Raw genomic sequence first — 27,350 nt, 5'->3', positions numbered from 1 at the left:
GCTCCTTTGTTTTGGTGGTGTTGAGGAGCTGGTTATTGTCAGTGCACCATGTGGCCAGGTGCTTGATCTCCTCCCTGTAGGCTGTCTCATCGTTGTTGCTGATGAGACCAATCACCGTAGTGTCGTCCGCAAACTTGATGATGGAGTTGGATTCGTACACAGGCTTGCAGTCGTGGGTGAAGAGAGAGTAGAGAAACGGGCTTAGCACACAGCCCTGTGGTACACCAGTGTTGAGTGTGATGGAAGTGGAGCAGTTGGAGCCTGATCGTCATTTATAATGGCACTATTTCCACAGAAAAGTGTCTTTAACGTTAAGACAACACAACAGGTTACTTTCATTGACACCTAAACATTTTCATTAAAACATTACGACTTTGAGATCCACGGCATCCTTCCCTCACCTTTGGAGACTATTGTTCCCCAGCTTTGGCGCAGAGGTTAGGGAGTTCATCCTGCAATTGTCGTTTTGCCCCCCCAACTGACCGAAGACCGAACCTTAATATCGCATTAAGCAATGTTTCCCCACCAGACGGTGGTGTACTGTCTGTAGACCAAGCTGTTTGACAATCCCAGCCTCTCTCTACCTCCACTCCAGCTGCCACCAAACCCCTCCTTTCCCTTCTCACACATCGCCTCCTAAACGCATTTTTGTAACGAATAAAAAAAAAAAACGGTGTCACCTTTCAGAGGAACACATCTATGAATAACTTTATAAAGCTGTTAGCAAGAGAACGTCTTAATCTGCTAGGCTGCTCTCAGCCATGTTGCTTCAACGCGTCTCTGATGGTATTTTAGGGCCGGGAAGTGCTGGGCCCTGAGTAGCAGCTGTTCTTACATATGTATGAACTTTGCTGTGGAGCAAAGTTCCTCAGCCACAAGGATGGTGAGGCAACAACTTTTTAGCTACAAACACTCAAAGTGGGTCTGCTGTAAAAAAAAAAGGATTACTATTTGGGAAAACACCTCATAACCACAGTTAGAGGAGAATGTATGATGCTCTGGGCCTTATTTTCTTCTAAAAGCACCAGGAATCTCGTTAAAGGTCCCGCCATGAACTCTGTACACTGAAAATCAGCAGGGTTTTCAGCAGGTCAAGGATTAAAACATCTGGACACATCAGTGGTTCAGCAGACATTTAATCAACCTTGTTCCATGAACATCTCACCCCCCAGACCCAAGTTCTCCATAAAAGCCTCATCAGAGAGCTTCTGGATGGACTCAAAGGCTCCAACCTGGGGAAATGTTCTGTCCTGTGGGAAAAAGGCGCAGTGCAAAGTATTGACAGCAGGGGGGGCAATACTTGTGCTGCACAAGATTTCATTTAAAAACAAATTTCATAATGTGGGATTTTGCTCTCCACTGAAAACATGTTTGTGAAGTTATACTGATGCAATAAAAAAAGAATACGTTTTAATTCAATTCATAAAAACCTTATTAACCTTATTGTTAGACAAATTCACTTGCGGGACATTTTTGTCTGCATTAAACCTTCAGATTTTCTTCTCATGTGATTCAACAGCTTTACCGAGCTTCATCCAGGATGCAGAGAGAGAAGCACTCAGAGGAGGAGGCGGAGTCAGTCCCTGGGGATAAAACAGAGACTCAGACGCTCAGAGTGAGCTGAGCCAGCAGAGCAGAGACCTCCAACCAGAGAAGAAGTCAGAACCAACCAGAAAAGGACGAGGAAGAACTCCCCCTTCTGCGGCCGATCGGTGAGTTTCATCTCCAGATATTCAGAGGAAAGTTCAGCAGCAGGCAGATGGAGCCAGACACAGATGGTCAGACAGATTAACAGGCTGTAACCATGAGGAGGTGAGTGTCTTACATAACAGGTTCTGGTTCTTCAGAGATCAAAGTGTTTCAGGTTTGCTCTTCAGGGGGACCTCCTCTGCTCTCTGCCCTGGGTCAGCATGACAGATCTTCATGTTTTCAGCCTGACAGAGATGTTCTGTAGCCTCTCTCCCTGTACTTTATACTTTAAACTGGACCTTGATGTTCAGTTTCTTTTCTAAATACTAATAAAAAAGGTGTTGAAGTGTAAACCATGTAAGTAGAGTTCAGTTTTGGTTCAGATTCTTCTAAAGATCAGAGCTCAGCATCAAAGTGTTTAGTTTCCTGCTGAATGAAGCTTAACGTCAGGCGGTACCCTGAGGCCGATGGACAAGAGGCCATTTCAGGCTCCAGTGAAACGTCTGTCTGTGGTCATGTGGCGGCAGCCCCTGATTGGCTTTTTAATGAACTGCTCTGATTATAGGCTGATGCTACTGATTAAAGAACCTCTGTGTTTGTAACATCTTCCCTGGGTTTGGTCTACAGGATAATTGGGGGTTGGAACCCTGTGTTAGAGTTCATTGGGTAAAATGTGTGTGGGTGGATGGTTGGACCCTGAGCTGTGACTCACAGGCATCCAGTTTTTCTCTTGTTTTTTGGACATGTCTTTGTTTATTGCTGTCTGATCATTGATGGAGATGTTAGAGAGCAGCTGGTTCCAGTCAGCTGATATAGCTTTAGCTCATCTGTGTGTGTGTCTCCAGACTGATGGTCCTGCTGTGTGAACAGCTGAAGCTGAAAACATCTCTGTGTGACGTCTATTAGTTGGAGCTCAACATGAACTGCAGTGACCTCAGTTTCACAACACCCACAAACCCTCAGCCCCTTCTGTCCCCTGACCTGGTTCCTGTGTCCGAGGACAGAGTGAGACAGGAACAGCTCCCCTGGCACTTTGCTCTTGATTAAACTACATCTATCTGGTTCCTTCATTTAATTTAAGAATCTGAGGATTATTTAATTCTTCTGAGAAATTATCACATCGCTCTCCATATTCACACTTTCTAACCAGGAGAAAGTGTTCTGTTTAAATATTTGCCTGAATCTTGGATTTAGTTACCATCTGACAACCTAAATACCAAGCAGGTAAACCAGAGGCTATGTTCGCACTGCAGGAAAATGCGACCCATATCTATTTTTTTTCACAGCAGTGAGAACGGACCAATTTTAATCTTTTCAGTCCCAAAACAATCTGATTTGTGCCACTTCCATATGTGGTACTAATTCGGGTTAGTATCTGATTTTTTTCAGTGTCTGCTGTCTGTCATATTGCATTTTATCCATCTTTCACGTAACTTTCTGTGGTGATTGGTGATATCTACTGGGGTGTCCGTACCGAGGAAGCACTGGTGAGCATGCTTTGTGAGCAGAAAGAAACGCAGTGTTCCATCAGATCCTCCAGGTTGGTGAGAAAGTTTCCTCTCTAAGGAAACCCAGCAGGTTGCATCAAGTCTCTCCAAGCAGCATTCACTCCTCCTGAAAGAGCGTAGAGCCACAGTGGACAGTCGTCTGCATTGTTGATGGCTTTGCAGCAATCCCTCATACTGAGCATGCATGAAGCGACAGTGGAGAGGAAAACTCCCCTTTAACAGGGAGGAGAACCTCCAGCAGAACCAGAACCAGGCTCAGTGTGAACGCTCATCTGCCTCCACCCACTGGGGCTTAGAGAAGACAGAGCAGAGACACAGAAAGCACAGAAGCTCACATTGACCCAGGAGTACTTTCTATGTTAGAGAAGACAGAGCAGAGACACAGAAAGCACAGAAGCTCACATTGACCCAGGAGTACTTTCTATGTTAGAGAAGACAGAGCAGAGACACAGAAAGCACAGAAGCTCACATTGACCCAGGAGTACTTTCTATGTTAGAGAAGACAGAGCAGAGACACAGAAAGCTCAGAACCTCACATTGACCCAGGAGTACTTTCTATGTTAGAGAAGACAGAGCAGAGACACAGAAAGCACAGAAGCTCACCTTGACCCAGGAGTACTTTCTATGTTAGAGAAGACAGAGCAGAGACACAGAAAGCTCAGAAGCTCACATTGACCCAGGAGTACTTTCTATGTTAGATGGTAATAGTGGATGATCTGCCTCCCCTGATGATGTCACAGCTAACAGAACATCAGACCAGGTGTACCTTCTATGAAGAGAAAAATGACAGAGAACAAAAAGTTAAAAGCTGAAATAACAACAAACAATGCAGATTGGAGAGCAGTAGGAGAACTCAGCAGAGGAACGGAGGCGATTAATGTTGCGTAGGTGGAAATATGCAGAGCAGCTAATGTTATTTATGAGCGACTGAAAGGATAGGGAGGAGTCGAGGATAACACCCAGACTCTTGACCTGAGGGGAGGGGGAGACCAAGGAGTTGTCAATGGGTAGTGAGAAACTAACCCTTTAAGTATCCCATTGATTACATAAAAAACTGAAGCTAAAACTATGTTTATTTTTTTTTATTTATTTTTTTTTTTTAGAAATAGTCTGTTTCTCTCTTGTAGCTTATACACATCTTCCTAGATAAAATGCAGTACAACTGAAACTATCCAGTTTGATCCCTCTGGGAAAGTTTAAGCACATTTTAATGAAAATGGTAAAATTGTCATTACAAGCCTGTTCTTGTTTTTAATTCCAAGATAATGTTTTATGATTATTATTGTTATTTTATGTTACATCTGTGTCTGTGTTATTATCACCAGACTTAACGAGGTTACCCGTTTAGATAAAAGTCAATTAACAAATTAAAGCAGCGGGTTTTAGTCTGAATATTTATAAAGTCAGCCAACAAGAACTCCACACAAAAGCTTGACCCAGAATCTAAACAAGAACCAGAACCAAAACATGTAATCATACGGAGATAATTGTAAGTCTTTCTTTTCATTTCAGCCTAGCTAGCTCCAGGTCAGGATGACTTCCTTTCTCTTCTCCTTCGTCCTGTCGTCTGCGGTATTCATAATGGCGGCTGCTGAACCTGCTGGCTGTAAAATCCGGATCACCGACAAAGGCCTAGAGAAGTGTAAGTATTTGGAGGTTCAGCTTAAGAACACACAGAGGAACAATTCAAAGCTGATGTGTAAAAATACGAGTTATGTGTATCTTCTGCAAAGTTAGTTGTTTTTATACATATATTTTTTCTCGTTATCTAATATTTGCAGTAACTGTGTCTGAACATCTGAAACAGCTTGCAACATTGTGTAACAACTTGTGGCTCAAAACTGGCTACAAAATAAACTCCACAGAAACGTTTGTCTGACCAATGTGTTACTTAACAAAGAAACAGTTAAATAAGAGATCAGTAATGGAGAATTACCCTGTATGGTAATTGTATGTATGTACAATATGTTGTAAAAAGATGTATGTAAAAACATAAGTAAGGGGATTGGCTAATTATTAGAACGTTGTGTAATTCAAACAGAGAAGCCGATAACTCGACATGACACGGTGTTGCTCTTAAAATCAGTAGGTTTGCACTTACAAGGAATTTGGTGTTGATGGTGCAGACAAACAAATAAAATAAAGTAGATATATATACAGAAGCTGTATACACTCAGTAAACTGTGCGTTAATGTAAAGCAGAAGCTTGTAGTCCTGAACGGGGGAGAGAGACAGTGTCCAGAGTCACAGGCGGCTCTTGGCCTTGTTTATAAGGCCGGTAGCAGATGGAAAAACTGTTCTGGTGGCGTGAGGTTGTGGTCCTGATGGAGCGCAGCCTGTTCTGGTTCTGGTCCTGATGGAGCGCAGCCTGTTCTGGTTCTGGTTCTGATGGAGCGCAGCCTCCTGCCAGAGGGAAGTGTCTGAAATAGTCTGTGACTGGGGTGAAGGGATCAGCCACAATCTTCCTGCACGCCTCAGAGTCCTGGAGGCGTACAGGTCCTGGAGAGATGGAAGATTGCAGCCAATCAGCTTCTCTGCAGACCTGATGACACGCTGCAGTCTGCTCTGGTCCTTAGCGGTGGCACCAGCGTACCAGATGGTGATGGAGGAGGTGAGGATGGACTCAATGATGGAGGAGTAGAACTGCACCATCATTGTCCTTGGCAGGTTGAAGTTCTTCAGCTGCCTTCTTCAGGAAGTCCATCCTCTGCTGGGCTTTCTTGGTGAGGGAGTTGATGTTCAGCTCCCACTTTAGGTCCTGGGAGATGATAGTTCCCAGGAAGCGGAAAGACTCCACAGTGTCCATGGTGGAGTCACAGAGGGTGATGGGGGTAGCTGGGGCTGAGTTCTTCCTGAAGTCCACAACCATCTCCACTGTTTTTACAGCGTGGAGCTCCAGGTTGTTCTCCCTGCACCAGGTCACCAGATGGTCAGCCTCCCACCTGTAGGCGGACTCGTCACCATCAGAGATGAGTCCCATGAGAGTGGTGTCGTCAGGAACTTCAGGAGCTTGACAGACTGATGACTGATTGAAGAGTTTGTTGTAAAATGAAAAGGTGAAGATAGCAAGAGTCCAGGATGAGCAGGGGAAAGATGGCAGAACAGGGGGATGACTGGCTGGACAGGAGAAGATGGCTGAACTGATTGGTGGCAGAGTGAACATGCAGATGTATGTACAGAGTGCAGCTGATCCAGCAAACACAGTCCAAAGAGACGAGACAGGAAGTAGAACCAGAGACAGTCCGGGGTGGTGACCAGAATGAAAAGCCGCTGAGGTCCAGTAAGGGCCGGGCGAGCACAAAGTCCACAAAAAACAAAAGGCTGGAGCAGGTGGTGACTGGCTACAGGAGGCAGGTATAATAAGGTAAAGTAGCAGGTGGGACTCATGCAGAGCTAATCAGGGTCAGCACAGATGAAATCACTCCCATTAATAAGTGGACAAGAGAAACAGCCAGCCTAGAGACCAGGGATCCGTTCTTCGTACGTCGCTAACTCAGTTAGCAGGATTTCATTGTTGACGATTTGGCATGATCTTGGATCGTTTGGTTCTTCGAAAGACATCCTGCACTTGTTGTCATAGCAACATGTGCGCCAGCTTAAGCCTGCTCCAGAGCAGGTTTATTTCATGTAAACAAGATTAGATCAAGGCTGTATAAGCGGAGGAGATAGGAGAAGTCTGCCGTAGCTATGTCCATTATTACGACTGCAACCTGTTGCGGAAGGTGCAAGAATAATTTGCAGAGTTTTTCGAATTAATTGCGCAATAGACAGGATCCTTTAGCGCAGCGCGACAGTGTAACTGTAGAGAGATTTTTCTTGGTGGCTGTTATAAACAGACAAACACATCATTTAACAGTGGCTTTTAAAGAGGAAAAAGTGGTGTTGGAGCCATAAATCTAAAATATTTAAGTTATTTGTATGATGGTTTGCTTTTTATTTTTATCATATTCAGTAAGAAGATATGTTCGGGCCATTTTATTGTGAAGTTTAGTTTTACTTTGAAAGGCTTGCTTCCTGTCGAGCTGTATATTGTATTAGAAAAAAATATGGATGGATTATCTAGACACGGAGAAATACAGTTTCACCGTGTAAACTGTGGATGACTTGGAAAAGGAAGAACTTCATTTTTTTCTAGATAAAGAATTTTTTTGTTAAAATTCCCAGTTTGCACGCATCCTTTACTTCCCGTGTCTAAGAAATGACACTGAAATTTGGATCTCTTGACATAACAAGTGCCTTTTTAAAATAAAGTATAATAAATAAAGGCTACCATTTTGTAGAATATTCTTGTATTTCCCTTTTACTTGTCCCCATGTTCTAGTGGGTCCAGTGGAGGCGCTGACATAAAAGAACAAAGTAAATATGAGATTTTTAAAATGCAAAAATTCTAAAGTGATAGAAACATCTACCATGGACAGTATTTACGCATTAATTTGTCTGCTGCTTTTTGCCAGCCCTCTCTCCTGGCTTTAGCAGACTTTGAGGTGTTCCCTGTCGTTTTAATTAATGACTCAAATTCAGCATAACCTTCCATTAAAAGCTCTTGTTCTGCTGGGAGAAAAACTGTGGGCGTTCTTTGGCCATGCTGAACAGCCAATAGCAGCGCTGCTGATCATTGTTTCTACTATCGATACATTTCCCCTTTTAAACAAACGCATGAACGCGCAGTTGTCTCAGATAACTCAATCCAGCCATACTAATCATAAACAACAGGTGTGTTGGAAGAACCCAATTAGCCGGATCATGATTAGCCGGATGAAATCATCCTGGATGTCTCATTTGATCTCGGATGTTTTAAGCAACGTACGAAGAACGGACCCCAGCAGGCAGGAGGCAGGCTACAGGTCAAATTTGTTACCAAGCAGGCAATGCAGATAGTGTCTAGCCCAAGGACACAATGGGCTAGAGAGCAGGGAACCAAACCTAACCCTAACCCTACTCCCTTGTTCCAGAGCCACTGTCACCCCACTGTTGTAAGCTTATTGTAATCTACTCGACATTGGTGCAGGAAACACCACAGCATTGTTTTTGACTATCAACACAGCATTACTGTTAAGATAAACACAGGGAAGGAAAAATCCCTTGATCATTGAGTACATCTCATCACTACTACAAGTCCCAGAATGCATCACTGACCAATGCAGAGCAGGCTGCTAATCAGTGAAGTGGGGACACCTGTGAGGAAGGCAGCACTCACTCTGCACTGGAGATGGACAATGAAACACCTCGACAAGAGTGAAGGCAATTCAACACATGGTTCCTCCCAAAGACATCACTGGTTTTCAACCTGATGCAATCTAACCAAAATAAAAACAAAGATTGAGTTGGAATTGAAGAGTTGTACTAACATCCTTTGGGATTTGTAAAACCAGGCCATTTCAGGGTGGGCAGGCATTGAAATAAAAACGATAACTTGACAGTTGAAAACCTTGCATAGCAGAGTGAACCATCCCAAGATGAGCTGTTGACACAGAGGGAATCAACATGGCAGAAGATGTTTTGGGGAAGACTATAAAGAAGCCCAAGAAAGAGAGGATCACTGCAAAAAGCAGCTTCACCAAACAGGCCAACTTCATTACTAGAGGGGCAAGCAGTTTGCTGAAGGCAGAGTTAAAGGAGGAGTTCACCAAACTCTCAGACTGTTTTAGATGTTTTGAGGCAAAGGATGACTACAAGACTGCTGGCTGACAAGTAGCCTGAGGAAGAGGAGAAGGCAGTTCTTGAAGAAAAGTGCCAGAGAAACTGAAACAACATTTGAAAAAGTGAGAGGCATTGTCCAAACAAACCTGTAGGAAAGGTATGGCCAAAGCAAGCTTGAAATCACACTCTTTGAAGCTGGAAAGCCTTTGATGAAGCATCTAATGTACCCGTGGAAAGCACCGACTTGGAGGGATTTGAAGTAAATACAACCATCTTAGAGACCAGGATAAATGAGGCCACAACAGTCATGTCAGCTTGGGAGCGATGGATTCCTGTCTCATCAAAAGAAGAATTAAATGACAAAGTCAAACCGAAAGCAGCCAGCTTGAACTGAGGAAAACAGAATTTGTCACTGCAGGGAGGGCTGCAGAGAAAGGGCGTGGCACAGAAGCTTCAGTTGGTATTCACCAGCAATACCAACTGTGAAGATTAAGGCAACCGCTACCTGTCTTTAGTGGCTGTAAAAGAGAATATCACCGACGGAGAAAGGACTGGGAATACCTGAAGAGGTGTGGAGAGCCATCTAGATCAGCTGAAGTCAAGAAAATTCAACTCCTGGATAATGTGGAGGACAAGATGGCAAAGGACCTCAGGCTTTCAACCTACAACACTGTGGAAGATGTTTCCAGAGTTATGGAGAACAGATATGGAAACCATTGGCTTTGAAATCCTTGAAGAGCTGGAAAAGATACCACATGTGAGGGAAACCAGCAGAGGAAAGTCATTGACCTTAAACAGTCTGTGGAGAAGCCCCAGAAGACTTCACAGAGCTGGGGAACTCCTGAGCCATGAGGACCCACTTGTTATTAAATCTTTGGAAAGCAAGTTACCTGACTATGTAAAAAGAGACTGACTAATGTTCATGGCCGTTCCAAAGAATAAAGTCATTTCAGACAACCACTTCGGCATGCTGTTGAAATTCCTAAAAAATCAGGAAGAAGTACTGGAGAGGCTTGAACATCTAAGGATTGTGGAAAAAGTGTCAGACCATCCAAAAGAAAATCTGAGAGAAAATGTGACTCAACATGAACCACAAAGAAAGGAGTGCTGGAAGATGCTTGTGCTCTGTGTGGCGATGAAGGGCAAAGGTTCTGTAAGAAATTCAAAGGGGTGAAGTTTCCTGAAAAGAAAACTCCTTTGAAAAAAACTGGGAGCATGTAGAAAATGCCTGGGATGTCATGATGATGAAGGATTTTGGAGAAAAATCTTCCTATGCAGAAATAAATACTGGACAGTCAGACAGTCCTGGGGACCATTTAAAGAGACAGCTAAGGTTAGCAGACCTTTTTCGCCAACAGAGTGGGTGTAAATCATTGAAAAAACTGTTGCAGCCCAGGTTCAGAGCTACATTTCCTGTCATTTTTTTTTTCCGTCCACAATTAAGCTATGGTTAAAATTACCAATGATCTCCTGATTGCTGCCAACTCTGGAATTTTATCACTTCTCATACTTCTTCACCTCACTGCAGTATTTGACACAGTCTCATGCCATTTCTTCATCTATTTTTCATTGGTTTCCCTGGCACCTATTTGAGTTGGTTTAAGTCCTGCCTATGTAATCATTAAATAATTATCCATCTCTAATAGTTCAAGTTAGTCTTCCTCAGTAAGTTCAGGTGTACCTCAGGGTTCTGTTCTTTGTCCTCTGCTGTTTATCAGTTATCTTCTCCCTCCTGGTCTAATTTTCTGAAGATTTGGTATTCATTTTCACTGCTATGCAGATGAGACCCAGCTCTATCACTGCCACTAAGACTAACACCCTTCCATCGTCCTTCCTTATGGACTGCCTCCGTGAAGTTAAATTATGTTTTAGTAAAAGGTTTCTGAACTCCAAGAAAACTAAATCCCTCCTTGTTGGCACCAAAACAACTTTATCCCAAATGAAGTTTCTCAATTAGACCCACAGTTGACAATTGTACAGTTTCTCCCTCCTCTAAAGCTCAAAGTCTAGTTGGGACACTTGATAGCGGCTTATCCTTTTAATCTCGTATAAATAACATCACTCCGTCTGCATTATTTCATCTTTGTAACTTCAGCCGTCTCAGTTCATCCCCTTCTACCACTACAGCTATCCTCATAAACACACTTCTCCATTAGACGATTGTAACTCCTTTCTGTCAGGTCTTCCTCTCAAATTCATTCAAAGCTTGTCCAGAACACATCTGTTCGAATCAGCGCTAGAACGTCCTCCATATAAAACATCACCCCTACCCTTAAACATCTTCACTGGTTACCCATAAAATATTGCATTGACTATAAGGTTCTCCTCCTCACCTTCAAAGCTCTTAACTTGACACCTTCTTACCTGTCTGATCTTCTCTGTTATTACACACCCACCCCAAAGCCTTCACTCCATCACTTTTTTGTCATTTCCTGCCTGCCTGACGACCATAGGGTCAAGAGCCTTCTCTTCTACAGCCCCTCATCTCATGAACTCTGTCCTACAGTACATCCGTAATTGTCTTTCTTTGTCTTATTTTAAATCTTATCTCAAAACTCACCTTTTCAGACTTGCTTGTTCTATTTAATGTAATGATGTATTATTCAAATAATTGTGTCTGATTTTGATTTCTGTTTTATTGTTTGGGGCGACGGTGGCACAAGAGTTAGGAAGGCTGTCTTGTAACTGGCAGGTTGCCAGTTCAATCCCCTGCTCTGACTGTCTCGGTTGTTTGTGTCACTAGGCAAGACACTTCACCTGCATTGCCTGCTGCTGGTGGTCAGAGGACCTGGTGGCACCGATATGGCAGCCTGGCCTCTGTCAGTTTGGCCCAGGGCAGCTGTGGCTGCTAGCATAGCTCACCACCATCAGGGTGGGAATGCTGCAATCAACTGGTTCCCTTATATGGGACATTTTTGACCAATCTGTATAATCTGACCCAATCTGTATAATATGATTGAATTTGACTTTGTAAAGTGACTTGAGATGACATGTTTCATGAATTGGCGCTATATAAATAAAATTGAATTGAATTGAATGACTGTGGCATAAAGAGCTTTGTGGTCATCTGACTTGATAAAGCGCTGTGCAAGTAGAAGCCATTTACCTTTTATTTATCTTTTTGTAGTTTTAGTTTGGTAATCTTGATTGAATTGAAAGGCACCTTCAAATAAAATGTATTATCCAGTGGCGGCTGGTGAAAAAAAATCTTGGTGGGGCTGGTCAATAGATTTCCCTGCCTAACCCAGTACATGCCATCAAATTAAAAGTCGGTAAATTACTACGATTCCACAATAAGCATTTAATTCCCTTCTCACAATTAACAGCATAAAGATACATTCAACCATTTACAGCTATATTAGGTCTTATTTTGGAAAGGAACAGTATTAATTACAACACTAAAATTCACTATTTGTCACCAAAGCAGGCATACACCATACTGTACTGTCATTATCTTCAGCCAAACGGTTTCACAATGACACAATGGGTTTCACAACAGAACAGAGTTTCAAAATATGAAAAAAATAGCTAGCTACATTACTTTATGTTAAAACGGCTTGCCATATCCCTATATCACTGTGCAGCAAGAGCTATGATTCCATTAGCCCCAAAGCCATTAATTTTGATGATGCTGATTGGCCAAATATTTATACATTTTCCCTAGCAACATTATACGATTGGTTATTTCGTTACACATGTAGGGCTCCTTGAGTGACAGCCCCAAAAGTGTAGAAGAAGAGAAATGATACGTTCTGTTGGTGGAAATGCAATGTTTAATGAGAGTCAATTGGTAGAGTCAATTAGTAGAAGTGTTTTAATAATTCTTATTACATGTAGCCACATACTATTAATTAAAAACTGACACTAATAATACTTTTGAAATCTATATATATTTTGACTTTTCCCCTCCACATCTAGGTAGGGCAGCGCCCCCTATGAGCCAGCCGCCACTGGTATTATCATTATTATCATTAATGATGTGTGCTTTGTGTATTTTAAGTGAAGTTTGAAACTCAGAAGTTTGTTGAAGAGGAGCTCAGCAACATCACCATGCCAGAGATGAAGGGGGAGGAAGGGCGTTTCCAGTACACAGTCAATGAGTATGGATCCTTATTAAAAGAGTTAGTTTCATTCTGGGCCTGTGATACTTGTTAAAACTTTTTTGCTGCCTCTCTGTTCAGTGTGAAGATCACAGAACTCAATCTGAGCCATGCTGAACTGGGATTCATCCCTGATGTTGGTCTGTTGTTCGATGTGCAGAACTCTTCCATCTCTCTGAGCTTCCAGCGAAGTATCCTCTACTGGTTCTTGTGAGTTATCCCACAAAGCAATGCTAACAACGGATAGTGGAACAGCAAATATGATGCTTCAAAACCAAAAACTACCCCGACAGTAATTTAATTGAATAATGTTCAATCAAGTGTCAAAATAAATTTTGTTTTTTCAAGCTAATCAAATTAAGGTTCACTGTAATGTATAGTCAGCCACAGTCTGAGAATGCTATAATTCTCAGTGTAACAATCAAGCAATCCATCTTTACAGGGTATTTTTTAAAAGTCAGACATTTCACCACTAAAGTGACACACAGAAATTATATTATATTATTATTAAGTAAAATGATAAAAAAGAAACCAATGGTAATATAATAGAAAGCAATTAATAGTGAGAGAAATCTATTATAGATGAGGAATAAAGGAAACAAGTTGTAGATTAACGAGGAAACGCTGTAGATGTTTGTAGATATTCATGAGGACATGTACAACATGATAAATCTTGATTATGGATGGGGGGATATGAGCTGAAACAGCAGAAATGTGATCTCTGTTTTTAATTCTTGTCACAACTTTTGCTGCAGGGTTTTGTATCAGCTGAAGGCTTTTTACAGAAATCAAAGATCTCTGTTTGGAGACAACTCTCCATCTCTCAACCATTAAATTTGATGCCATAGATTTTCTGCTTCTAAGGTCCAAAGATCCCCAACCTTGTTGTTTTCTAGCTATGACACTGGAAACACCACTGCATCTGCTGAAGGAGTGAACATCAACACAGCTGTGAATCTGATCAGAGATGACGAAGGACGACTGAAGATCAACAACATCAGCTGTGATGCTAAAATCAAGAAAATGAGAGCAGAGTTCAGCGGGACGCTCAGGTAAAACACAAGATATTTAATGATTGCTGACCACCCTGTCAGTTGACCATACCTGACACCATCATGCCTCAACAATCACTGATCAATAACAGGGACTATCTGCCTGGCTCTCATGGGGCCTAATCAGGAACCTCTGTTTTCAGGAAAGTTTATGACTTCCTGGGCCGATTTCTGACAACAGGGATGCGCTTCTTCCTCAACCAAAAGGTGGGCCCACTTGCTGATTCTGATCTTGATTCTCGCTCTGATCCGATTCTTATCAGGACTAGAATTGGATCATTCTGGTGCTTGTCCTGAATTGTAGTATTTTCTTAGAAAGTACTACTACTGTTACAGCCCAGTGCAGAAACAGCACTACACTGGTTTCTGTCTATACAAGTCCATCAATATTGGGTCAGGGTTAGTGTTACATGTTTGAACCTTTGCAGGTAATCTGGTTTCTGGCTTGGTGGTAAAAGTAGATTTTGTCTGTTTGCCCAACAGATCTGCCCTGCTCTGAATCACGCTGCTCTGGTTCATGTGAACTCCATGTTGGAGACGATCCCTGTGAGGACAGAGGTGGATCAGTATATTGGGATTGATTACTCTCTGATCAGTGATCCCGTGGTGACTTCCCGGAGCCTTGACATGAACTTCAGGGTGAGGCTCACCCAGATGTTCTTACAGAACGTGACGTGAACTGGTACCAACAGAGTGTTTGTTCTACAGGGAATGTTCTTCGACCTGTCTGAACAGAACCCGCCACTGGTGAACTATGCTGTGGAGCCGGTCATCAGGGAACATGACCGGATGGTGTATCTCGCTCTGTCTGAGTTCTTCTTTGACAGCGGGATGTTCTCTTACTACACTGCTGGAATTTTCCAGATGCACATCGTCAATGAGAAGGTGAACAGGAACAGCCTGATTGCTGTACCAAACACGCACAAAACCCAATCATAGCATTAAATTAACAAGCAAAAAGATTCAAATCCAGCTATTTAAATCAATATATCTCCAAAGCAGTGTTTTAACAGTTAAATACCTTTTTAACAGCTGCTTTTACCTTTTCCAGTAATTTTTCTGTGCTCACCACAGTACAGAGACCTCCCTGATTAAGGTGTTCAATGACCGTATTTAATACAGACTGTGGAAGAACCACAATGCTGGTACTATTGGACCTCAGTGCAGCATTTGATACTGTCGATCACGCCATTCTGTTAGAGCACCTGGAAAACTGGGTCAGCTTTTCTGGTACAGCACTCGACTGGTTTAAATTCTACTTAAAGGACAGGAACCTTTGTCTCAGTAGGCAACTGTACGACAGAGATAACAAAAATCACATGTGGGGTTCCCCAAGGGTCCATACTGTGTCCCTTCCTATTTCATATCTACATGTTCCCTCTAGCTCAGATTATACAAACAACATCATCAGCTACCATCACTATGCAGACGACACACAGCTCTACATCACCATGTCACCAGGTGGCCATAAACCTACTAGAGTACTGGCTAGATGCATAGAACAAATCAATACATGGATGCCCCATAATTTTCTTCAGCTGAATAAAAACAAAACGGAAGTAATCATTTTGGTATAAAGGAGGGTCTATTAAGAGTTAGCACACAGCTTCCCTTACTATAGCTAGGAACCACAGATCAGAGTCGAAATCTTGGTGTCGTGCGTGGACATCGGGGGCAGTTCCTCTGGATTGGCAGACTGGGGTGGTGGTCCCCCTATTTAAAAAGGGGGACTGCAGGGTGTGTTCCAACTACAGAGGAATCACACTCTTAAGCCTCCCTGGTAAGGTCTATTCAGGGGTTCTGGAAAGGAGGGTCCATCGGATAGTCGAATCTCGGATTCAGGAAGAGCAGTGTGGTTCTGGTCCTGGCCGTGGAACACTGGACCAGCTCTACACCCTCAGCAGGATTCTTGAGGGGGCATGGGAGTTTGCCCAACCAGTCTACATGTGTTTTGTGGATCTGGAGAAGGCATTCGACCGTGTCCCCCGGGGGATCCTGTGGGGGGTACTCCGGGAGTATGGAGTACCGGACCCTTTAATAAGGGCTGTCAGGTCTCTGTACGACCGGTGTCAGAGTCTGGTCCGCATTGCCAGCAGTAAGTCGGACTCGTTTCCGGTGAGAGTTGGACTCCGCCAAGGCTGCCCTTTGTCACCGATTCTGTTCATAACTTTTATGGACAGAATTTCTAGGAGCAGCCAAGGTGTTGAGGGGATCCGTTTTGGTGGCCTTAGGATTGCGTCTCTGCTATTCGCGGATGACGTGGTCCTATTGGCTTCATCAGGGCGTGATCTACAGCTCTCACTGGAGCGGTTCACAGCCGCAGTGCGAAGCAGCCGGGATGAGTCCTGGGACACCTTCTATTCAATATCTGTATGCTCCCACTAACTGAAGTATTAACAAGAACAAGATTAGTTATCATAACTATGCAGCTGATACTCAGCTCTACATTACAATGTAACCAGGTGACTCTGAACCATCCATGCACTGAACAAATGCTTAGAACAAATCAATGCATGGACATGCCAAAACCTTCTCCAGCTGAACAAAAACAAAACTGAAGTTATTATCTTTGGACCTAAAGTTAGCTCACAGCATCAGCTGTTTCAGCTAGAAACCACTGATCAGGACTGAAATTTCGGTGTAGGCAAGGCAAGGCAAGGCAAATTTATTTATATAGCACAATTCAGTACAAAGACAATGCAAAGTGCTTTACATGATTAAAATACAGCAAAATAAAACAGAATAAAAGCAAGTAGGAATAAAATGTAGATAAAAAAACACACACTCTGGTTTTGCAGAGCAGGCTGGAGCCAGAAGACCTGAGTGGTCTGGAGGGTTGATACACTGATAACAAGTCTGTGATGTATTTAGGTGCTAGGCCATTCAGAGATTTATAAACTAACAGAAGTATTTTAAAGTCTATTCTCTGAGATATAGGGAGCCATGGAAGGACTTTAGAACTGGGGTGATGTGCTCTACTTTCTTAGTCTTAGTGAGGACGCGGGCAGCAGCGTTCTGGATCAGCTGCAGCTGTCTGATCCACTTTTTAGGCAAACCTGTGAAGACACCGTTGCAGTAATCAATTCGACTAAAAATAAACGCATGGATTAGTTTTTCCAGATCCTGCTGAGACATCAGTCCTTTAATCCTGGAAATGTTCTTCAGGTGATAAAAAGCCAACCTTGTAATTGTCTTTAGGTGCTTTTGGAGGTTCATGTCTGAGTCCATCACTACTCCCAGATTTCGGGCCTGATTAGTGGTTTTTAGCTGAAGCGACTGAAGCTGTGTGCTAACTTTTGATCTCTCCTCTATTGGTCCAAAAATTATTACTTCTGTTTTGTTTTTATTCAACTGAAGAAAATTTTGGTACATCCACGTATTGATTTCTTCTAGGCATTTACTCAGTGCCTGAACTGGTTCATAGTCACCTGGTGACATGGTGATGTAGAGCTGTGTGTCGTCTGCATAGTTATGGTAGCTGATGTTGTTGTTTTTTATTATCTGAGCTAGAGGGAGCATGTAGATATTGAATAGGAGGGGACCCAGGATGGACCCTTGGGGAACCCCACATGTGATTTTTGTCATCTCTGATGTAAAGTTACCTACTGATACAAAAAAGTCCTGTCCTTTAAGTAGAATTTAAACCAGTGGAGAGCTGCACCAGAGAGGCCGACCCAGTTCTCCAGGCGCTTTAACAGAATGGAGTGATCGACAGTATCGAATGCTGCACTGAGGTCCGATAGAACCAGCACGGTGGTTCTTCCATAGTCTGTATTTATATGGATGTCATATAAAGGAGTGATGCACTCAGACCTGAACCTTCAAGGACACATAAAGACAGTTACAAAGTGGACCTTCTACCACCTGAAGAACATTTCCAGGATTAAAGGACTGATGTCCCAATGAGATTTAGAGAAACTCATCTATTAATGATGATGTTCTGAGAACCCGATAATTCATTTGGACAACTGAGTTACGATTAAAAGATTTATTGAAAGACGAGTAATGGAGAACGAGGAAGGCGAACAGAACCAGACTTGATCTCCTTTTAATCTCACAGATGTAACTAGATTAGTGTGAACAGAGCAAAGCAGAGTCCAACAGAAATCCTTCCTTTTAGCCAATGTACACAAATACTAGCAAAAGTCCAAAACAAAAAACAACTCAAAGAAAGGTGAACTGAGAGCTCAGGTGGACGTCCCAGAGGCCAACCTCTGCATGGCAGGGTCTCAAGAGGCCTTCCTCTGCAAAACAGGGGCTTTGATGGGTAACTTAAAGGACCCTTTAGGCGGAGAAGGACCCTTGGTGGCCAACGATGGTGCAGGGCCCTTGTCGGGCACCTCTGAAGAATGACCTGCATCTTGCCTGGAGGTTGGCATCAAATGGAACCTGGACCTTGGAGTCTGACGTGACCAAAAGCTTGAGGCCAGGAGTAAACAGAAGTTTGATGCCCAGGAACCTCTCTACCTAAAAGCTTGTCAAAAAAGGAAAATTTAGGCAAGGCAAGTTTATTTATATAGCACTTTTCTGTAACCAGACGATTCAAAGTTCTGTACATGAACAGAAAAACATTACAGACATAGGAAAAACAAAGGAATAAGCTAAATAAATGCTTGACTAGACTTCTTTCATACATTTAAAACATACAGAAACACTTAATTGATTTCATTCATAATAGTTGTACTGGAACGAGCTTCATCACTAAATAATTCTAAGCTTAATTGTTTATATTCATAAAGCTACAGGTCTTTGATCTGACCTTTCTGACACTACAGCTAAAACAGAAAGTAGTGGAGTGAGGGAAGAAAGCACAGTAGAGGCGGCCTGTCTGTCTGTCTGTCTGTCTGTCTGTGTGTGTGTGTGTGTGTGTGTGTGTGTGTGTGTGTGTGTGTGTGTGTGTGTGTGTGTGTGTGTGTGTGTGTGTGTGTTAGTCTGTGAACTGTGATAGCACTAGTCAGAGGGCCTGGTGGCGCCGGTGCATGGCAACCTCGCCTCTGTCAGTCTGCCCCAGGGCAGCTGTAGCTACTAATATAGCTCACCACCGTCAGGGTGTGAATGTGTGTGTGAATGGGTGAATGACTGAACTGTAGTGTGAAGCGCTTTGGAGGTCGTCGAGACTAGTTAAAGCGCTATACAAGTACAAGCCATTTACCATTTGATTGTGATGGAACGCTATTAGGCAGTTCAGTAGCACTCTGTTCTAGGTCACAGATGTCACAGAGCATCTTGTTTACATCACATCCAGGAGAAATTAAGATTGCAGGGGAGCCAGTTTGGATAGCAACATTTGTTTTGGGAAGGCAGACTCTTGTTTTTCTGTCTGCCTTAAAGTCTCACTGGTTCTTCTCAATGGCAACTCCATAAAGGCCAAAAAGGTAGCAAAGATACTTAGGTTGGATTTATATCTAATTTCATCTTTCTCTATTTTTCTTAAGATGCCCAAAGATCTGGAGGTTTTGCTGAGGACGACATATTTTGGCGCTATCATGATGTTGGTAAGCATAAACAAAAAGCTGAACCAAAACACAATTAGAAAAGAACAGAAACTTTGTAGTATGCATTAGTTGCTGATGTTGTTGATGTTGTTTGTTCAGAACCCAGCTCTGGTGGATGCACCACTGTCCCTGCAGCTTGCTGTCACCTCACCTCCTAAAACCTCCATTAAAACATCTGGAGCAACTGTTGTCATGATAGCCATTGTCAAGGTGATGGTTCTGCCTCCAGGTCAGCCTCCGGTCCAGCTCAGCAGTATGACCATGGTAACAAACAACACTGTTACTCCCTTGCCTGCTTGGTCTGGTATTCGACTGCTTTCAACCCAATAGGACTAGTTTATTGGAATGCTCGGAACGAAAACCTAGTTTTAAGCAACTATTTCTCTTCCTACAGGAAGCAAAATTTAATGCAAAAGTTTCCATGAGAGGAAAGCGTCTTGCTGTCCACGCTGATCTACGCAGGTAAAAGTTTTCCTTTCATCGTTGAAACACACTCCTAGATTCAAGCCCCAAATCCTTCCTGGTTCCAGACTCAAACTCTCAACCTAAAGCTTGGCTGACACTCAGGTTTTCTACCAAAATGTTTTTAGACTTAGTCTCTTAATCCAAACCTAAGACAGAAATATTGAGACTACAACTGTTCTAAACTCAATAACTGAGTCATCAACTGGTTCTAGACCCCTGAACTCAAACTGGATTCCAGTTAAACTGTAATCTTCAAACGACTGGTTTTATTATAAAACTAGTGCTGTCAGTTAAACGCGTTATTAACGGCGTTAACGCAAACCCATTTTAATAGCGACAATTTTTTTGTCGCCGTTAACGCGCGTCGCGTCAAAACACACACACTGTTCCCTAATGTTTTTTCCCCCGCCGCGCTCTCCGGACTGTTTCTTTTACCCTCGGCGCTTTCCGTAGTTTCAAGAGTGCTAGAAAACTGGAGCAAAACACACCCGCCCCGAAGGGTTTCTTTTACCCTCGGACAAATGCGACTTTGGGCTTCTTTTTTCTAAAAGCGCTTCTAAATTTCATGAGTCACGGGTTGCGTTTTTTTTTTGGGCACGTTTCTGAAAGTGAAATCGCTTATTTGGTCTCTAAAATAAGTGACGAAACAGCGGTTATCATGAGACCTGTCTGCACTGCCCACACTTTGTATCCAGCTGAAATATCCCTCCGCCATAGGAGCCGACAGTAGTAAAGGCAGACAGAGCAACTCTGCACGTATTTTCTGCAGTTTACGGTGCAATAACCGGTGATAACTGCTGAAAGTAGATTACATGGTGCAGATCACCATTTTGAGCAGACATTGGTTCTGAAGATGAGTTTTTACACGTTGATTAAATTGCAGAAACCCCAACCCATAAACCGTACTTTAATGCTTATTTATTTGCTGTCTCTGTATTTGACAAACTAAGGCTGAATCACGTTGCCAAACGAAGGACCTGGAATTACTAAACAGTTACTAAACAGTCTCTTTCAAGGGTATTAAGCTCCTGCCCAGTTGCAAGCAAAGTGTAAGACTGGAATGACCTGTATTGTTGTTGGTGTGAAAGCTCAGAATTAGATGTGTGTGAGAGAGAGAGTGAAGAAATGAACAAAACTTATGACTTTATTGAAATGTACAATTTTTATTAATTTATATGTTTATGCATAATACCAAGTCTAGCTTTGTTTAAGAGGCAAAAAAAATATATCGGCATGAAAACAGGTATTTATTTACACATTTGTTTACACATGGTGTAAACATCAGGGCGTCATGATTAGTCATTTAGCCATTATAGTGCAGAGTTTAACATTTGGCACCAGGATGTTTTCATTCCAATTCTGAAAAGTGCTTGAAAAATAACATAAAAATATGTTTTGTACAAACATGTATTTTATTAGTGTCATTTATTGCAAAATTGCACATTAAAATGCCCAAACAGGCTATTACACTTTCAGAAATAAAAGGATAAAATATGCGATTAATTGCGATTAATCTCGAGTTAACTATCGACATTATGCGATTAATCGCGATTAAAATTTTTAATCGTTTGACAGCACTAATAAAAACATAAAGTCCTATTTGGTTCTTGACTAAAACTTAAACCCATACTGGGATTAGGATTCAAACAATACTGTAAATTCATACTTGGTTCAAATGTGCATAACAAAAAAATATAATTTGTACATATATTTTACATATATCATATTCCATTGTATAGACCGACAATTTTAATTTAAGTTATAATTGCTGTGAATTCAATTCAGTTTCAATTAAATTTTATTTATATAGCGCCAACACACATCATCATCAAGGCTCTTTCCAAAGTCAGACTCCATCAGATCCTCCAGGTTGGTGAGAAAGTTTCCTCTCTAAGGAAACCCAGCAGGTTGCATCAAGTCTCTCCAAGCAGCATTCACTCCTCCTGAAAGAGCGTAGAGCCACAGTGGACAGTCGTCTGCATTGTTGATGGCTTTGCAGCAATCCCTCATACTGAGCATGCATGAAGCCACAGTGGCTCATAGTTGACATGAAAATATGGGCCAGATTTGTGCATTCCCATTGGTTCTGAAATGTCTGACCTGGTCACCTGACACCAGAAAAAGTGGATTAGGGCCACATTTGCCTAAAGATGGGAATGGGGCCTTGTTGATGAATTTAAATTTAAATATTTTTCTGAAGTTCTTCACACATCAGGGGGAACACATGCTGCTGTGAAACCATTAAAGAAATGCTTCATTCTCAAGGAGTTTAGAAGTTCTATTTAGTGCAGGATATGGAGCTCATACTATGAAGCAGCTGGATGTTTTTTATTTGTAATATATGTTTATTAAGTTTTCAAAGTGCAACATACAAAAATCGTACACAAGAGTATAAAACATACATATATTTAACAAATTATGGTCTAAGAAAAAATATACTCTTACCAATATAACAATAGAAATAAAAACATGTAATAACTGAGGAAAAAAGAGGAGAGAAAAAAAAGCCAGGGAAATTATCTAAGTAACGGTTACACTGCACTGATTACCATTCACACTATAGGATAGTACAACCTATCTATGAAGGCACGGGTGGCATACTAAGAAACTGAGCGGGTGTCGGGTCAGTCTTAGACTGAGAAATATGGTCCAAAACCAGCTGCCAGATACTACAGAACTTATTAGTCATAACATCATATGGCAGTTTTTTCAAATAAAGACTCTCAGTAAAATCACTTATCCTCAATTTAAACTGAGAAACCTTATCAGTTTTCCACAATCGTGATACTACTTTCTTAGCTATTACCATTCCATACACCACAGTCGTTTGCATAGAAATGCTGCGGGTCCCAAGTGAGGGAGAATATCCAATCAATGCAATCTGGGGATCTGGAATCAAGGTGCTCTTATACACTTCAGAAAACCATTTGAAAATGTTGCATCAGTATTGGAAGAACTTGGGGCATGACCAGAACAGATGAGTCAAGGAGCCATCAGCGGATTTACATTTATCACATTTTGAGGATATTGAGGGGAATATTCTGTGCAATTTTGTTTTCGAATAGTAGAGTCTATGAAACACCTTAAAACTGAATTAACTGGTGCTTTACATTGATAACTGCTGCTGTTTGCGGATGCTGTTCCTGGACTTCAGTTCAGCGTTTAACACCATCATCCCACAGCATCTGGTGGAAAAGTTGAACATCTGGGCTTCAGCACACCCCTTCACTGGCTGCTAGACTTCCTCACCAACAGACCTCAATCAGTCCGGGTCATCAGAACACCTCTGATGTCATCACCCTCAGCTCTGATGTCATCACCCTCAGCACGGGCTCCCCTCTGGGCTGCGTCCTGAGCCCCCTGCTGTTCACCCTGATGACATGACTGCGTCCCCAGGTTCACCACCAATCACATCGTGAAGTTTGCAGACGACACAACAGTGGTGGGCCTGATCAGAGACGACAACGACCAGGACTACAGAGAGGAGGTGGAGCAGCTGGTGGGCTGGTGCAGAGATAACAGCCTGATCCTGAACGTGGAGAAGACGAAGGAGATCATCGTCGACTTCAGGAAGAACCGGCCTCACCACGCTCCACTGCTCATCAACAGCTCAGCTGTGGAGGTGGTCAGCAGCACCAAGTTCCTGGGGGTGCACATCACGGACAACCTCAGCTGGTCTGTGAACACCACGTCACTGGTGAAGAGGGCACAGAAACGACTGTACTTCCTGCGGAGGATGAGGAGAGCCCATCCTCACAACCTTCTACAGAAGCACCATAGAGAGCATTCTGACCAGCTGTCTCTCTGTGTGGTGTGGAGGCTGCAGTGCCTCCGACTGGAAGAACGTGAGGAGAGTGGTGAGGACAGCAGAAGGGATCATCGGGGCTCCTCTTCCCTCCATAAAAGACATTTCATCTCAGCGCTGCGTGTCCCGTAACATCATCAGGGAACCCCCCCCCCCCCACCATGGACTATTCTCCCTGCTGCCTTCTGGGAAGAGGTTCCACAGCATCCGCTGCAGGTCCACCAGGTTCTGCAGAAGCTTTTTCCCTGCTGCCATCAGACTGTTGAACTGCTGCTGAACTGTTGAACTATAACCCATAAACTCTGCACAACATTCACATATTTGCACATTTTGCATCATTGCATCTCCATCCAGCATCACAAATGCTGCCGTACTCTTAGTTTTTAAATGTATTCTTGCACAAATGCCCTTGCACACTCAATTCTGCACATACAAATGGTTTTTAAAAAATACTCACCTGTACACTGACTTCTTCTGCATTGTCTACATTTAAATTGTTTACTTTTAAATCACTGCTGCACCTTATACTGTATTTTAAATGTACTGCAATTTACAGGCTGTATGCAACGAAATTTCGTTCTGTACGCACTCTGTGCATACAAAATAAAGTTGTTTAATTCAAGTCTCTGATAGAGCATGACCGAATCCTCCCTAGACCCTCCTCCCAGACCTCACTCCCAATCTGCAAGACCAGCTCCTCCTCCCATGCAGCCCTCTAGGAGTCTGTGGCAAAATTAATTCCCTCTGCAAAGATGCCAACGAAGCTTGAAATAATTTTTTTAGATTCTGGGGAGCCCAACAGTATTCTGCCCATCTTATTTTCTTCAGGGAGAGATACGAAATTCAGGATGTTAATTTGAACATAATTTCTAATTTGCAAATATCTGAAAAAATCTGTGTCTGGAAGAGAGAAGTGGTCCCTGAGCATTCCAACTTAAGCAAACTTTTAGTCAATGTACAGATTTTTTAGTGTAGTTAGGCCTTTTAGCCTCCAATTTTTAAATGACAAAGCAGCTGGGTGTTGAGGAAACTGATAGATGATGGTGTAGGAGCTCAGACATGTCCTTTGGGTTTGAAAGATTGACTGTTATATTGGCATAGTTAAAAAGAGAAGGACTCTGTCCAAAGAAACCTTCTAGAATGTCTTAGAGCAGATAAAAAAATCGGGAAATGTTAAAAACCAAAATTAAATGGGATTATTTGAGATGTTTCTGTGTTAATCAGATCCATATTTGTTGCTCTCCAGGTTTAAAATCTTCTCCAATCTGTCAGCTCTGGAGTCTCTGGCTGTAAGTGCATCTTTACTTCCTGATTTTAATGTCTCCTGATGGACTCAGAGCTGCACTGACAGTACGTCTGTCTGCAGCTGATCCCTCTGCAGGCTCCTCTGAAGACCATGCTACAGATGTCTGTGGTTCCACTCATTAACAGTAAGAACCTGATTGTTCTGCAAAAGCAGAAGTGTTGAGTTCTGTCGCTGCTCTGATTGCTGCTCTTCTGTTTCTGAGGGTAGACTGGACCAAGAGGGGAGTCCGCATCCCGCTGGCTGATGGGATGGATTTCATCGAGGAGGTGGTGGAGTATCACAATGTGTGTTTACCGCTGATGATTGCAGTTGTTACATTGAGTTTATGGAGGTTTTCTGTTTGTTTGCAGCATTTGTGACAGATGTTTGCATCTAATTAGACAAAGGAAGATAAATCTTTACTGTCATTGTGCCAACATACAATGTACAGCAGTGCGTATCAACGGATCTAAGGGCCCATGTGAGGGCATAGATAGATGCTGTGTTAAAACAATGGCAGCGCTCATAGGAGGAGTTCAGACAGTCCTGACACCATCCAGTCATCAGACTGTTTTGATCTGCAGGGTTTCATCGTGATCGGAGCCAACCTTCACTTCAGTAAAGGGCTGAGGGAAATGATCGCTGGAAGCAATGGCACCGACCCGACCACCAGTACCAGTTCTGTCTAAGTAGAAACTTGCAGAAATGAACTTTGCTTTGAACCTCTGAGCCACCACTGGAGGGGATCACCGAGCTGAGGAAATATCTGAGTGTAAACACTGGAGCCGCTGTCCTCATACTGCTTCTGGTTGTTCTGTGAGCTATATGTGTGTAAGGGATCCTCTATATGACACAGTGTTAGAGACTAGACTGAGACCGCTTTACTCATCAAATACAAGCCCCGCCCACATTCCAAAGAGACAGGTACCCCACTCACTTCCTGTCCCCCCACATCTGGTGCAGCCCAATTCAAAATCTTCCATCACTTTGGGTCTTACATCATTTCCCATCCTACATCACTTCCTGTCTTGCATCACATCTGATCTTTCATCAGTTTTGGTACCAACCCCCCAATCAGATCAGCCGTTTTTCACAGCTAATCAATCTACTAATTAAGTGAATGAATATAGATTAGCTTTATGCATATCATTATATTTGAATTAGTCCGAAACATTGCAATAAAGCAACTCTTGTTCACATTGTTTTATTTTTATAAAAATGAAGAATAACCTAGCGCATTTCATGACAAAAATTTTTTTTCTAACATCTTTCTGTAAGTATCTGTGACCTATTCCTGCCTTATCAATCTCCATACCGTTGGATAGAAAAAATAATTAATTAAAAATAAATGAATCATAAAGAATAGCATAGTGCATTTCCTGATAATCAGAACATGAGGAAGGTAAGTCTCACGATGCTGACGTTGGTCAGAGCTTTTTGTCACCTCCAGCCTCCCCCGACAGCGATACTGAGGTCAAGATCTCCCTGAAGGGATGCAGTCCATGGCTTGGTAACAGAAACATGCATCTTCCACCATCACCACCATAGCCGCAGTAACAGGTTTCACCAACCCGGCAACCTCAAACTGGCCTCTGGGAATCTGACCTAAGGGACATGAACAAGGAGGACTCGCAGCTTCCAGCATCCTCCCAGGAAGAAGCACAGAAGAGCAAGGAGGAGGAGGAGTTTGTTGGCTGGTGCTGTCAGCCATTAGGCTGTAAAAGCTGCACTGCTCCATCTGCTGACAGCGGCAAACGGTTTCAGGAACAACACCACAACGGTTGTACCGTTAAAAAAACAGTTCTTTACAGAACATGACTACAATTTGATGAGTGCTTTATAATCGATTCATTGCTTCTGTTCAACACTTTCTGACTTGGAAAAGATTTGTGAGGATGAGTGTTAGAGGTGTGGTTAAAATTGGGTGAAAGAATTCAACGTTTACACTCGAGATGTATCAACAGTTGATAGGAAAGGATGTAAAGAAATTACAGTGACTTGAGAATTGTGGTGTGGTTAATTAAAGAGTGTACCTAAGTATTTTTATCAGTTCTTTAAACTTTTCTGTGATTGGATCATGGTATTTAGTTAGCATGGGTCTAGTTTGTATCTCCCTCCACACAAAAATCTAAAAATGTACCCTCTTTAAATCATCACTTTTATAATTGTTTGAATGCTGTGTTAAGAAATGTGTGGCCATCATGTACATATGTGAAAAACTGAACGATAAAAAATGTTTTACAAGGCAAGTTAAGTTTATTTGTATTATTTCAGTAACAAGAGATGCAATTCAAAGTGCTGTAAATGAATA

General features: G+C 42.4%; 1 protein-coding gene across 2 annotated transcripts; it reads left to right on the top strand.

Moving 5' to 3' along the window:
* The first annotated feature begins 1,604 nt into the window (after nucleotides 1-1,604).
* On the top strand, nucleotides 1,605-27,288 carry LOC105917811 (phospholipid transfer protein). 2 transcript variants are annotated; one of them, XM_012852720.3, is made up of 15 exons: nucleotides 1,605-1,712; nucleotides 4,710-4,839; nucleotides 12,838-12,937; nucleotides 13,019-13,147; nucleotides 13,834-13,989; nucleotides 14,133-14,196; nucleotides 14,473-14,628; nucleotides 14,698-14,874; nucleotides 19,425-19,484; nucleotides 19,584-19,748; nucleotides 19,879-19,946; nucleotides 25,001-25,043; nucleotides 25,121-25,184; nucleotides 25,268-25,344; nucleotides 25,624-27,288. In XM_012852720.3, exons 2-15 carry the CDS (start codon nucleotides 4,731-4,733, stop codon nucleotides 25,726-25,728), a joined length of 1,473 nt encoding a protein of 490 aa, XP_012708174.2. In that variant the 5' UTR covers nucleotides 1,605-1,712; nucleotides 4,710-4,730; the 3' UTR covers nucleotides 25,729-27,288. The 2 variants fall into 2 exon arrangements, with proteins under 2 accessions (XP_012708174.2, XP_012708175.2); XM_012852721.3 differs by lacking the exon at nucleotides 1,605-1,712 and adding an exon at nucleotides 1,719-1,812.
* The last annotated feature ends 62 nt before the right edge of the window (nucleotides 27,289-27,350 follow it).

This window comes from Fundulus heteroclitus, chromosome 20 (genome assembly GCF_011125445.2).
Source record: "Fundulus heteroclitus isolate FHET01 chromosome 20, MU-UCD_Fhet_4.1, whole genome shotgun sequence".
NCBI classification, from domain to species: domain Eukaryota; kingdom Metazoa; phylum Chordata; class Actinopteri; order Cyprinodontiformes; family Fundulidae; genus Fundulus; species Fundulus heteroclitus.
This window is presented reverse-complemented; position numbering and strand designations above follow the sequence as displayed.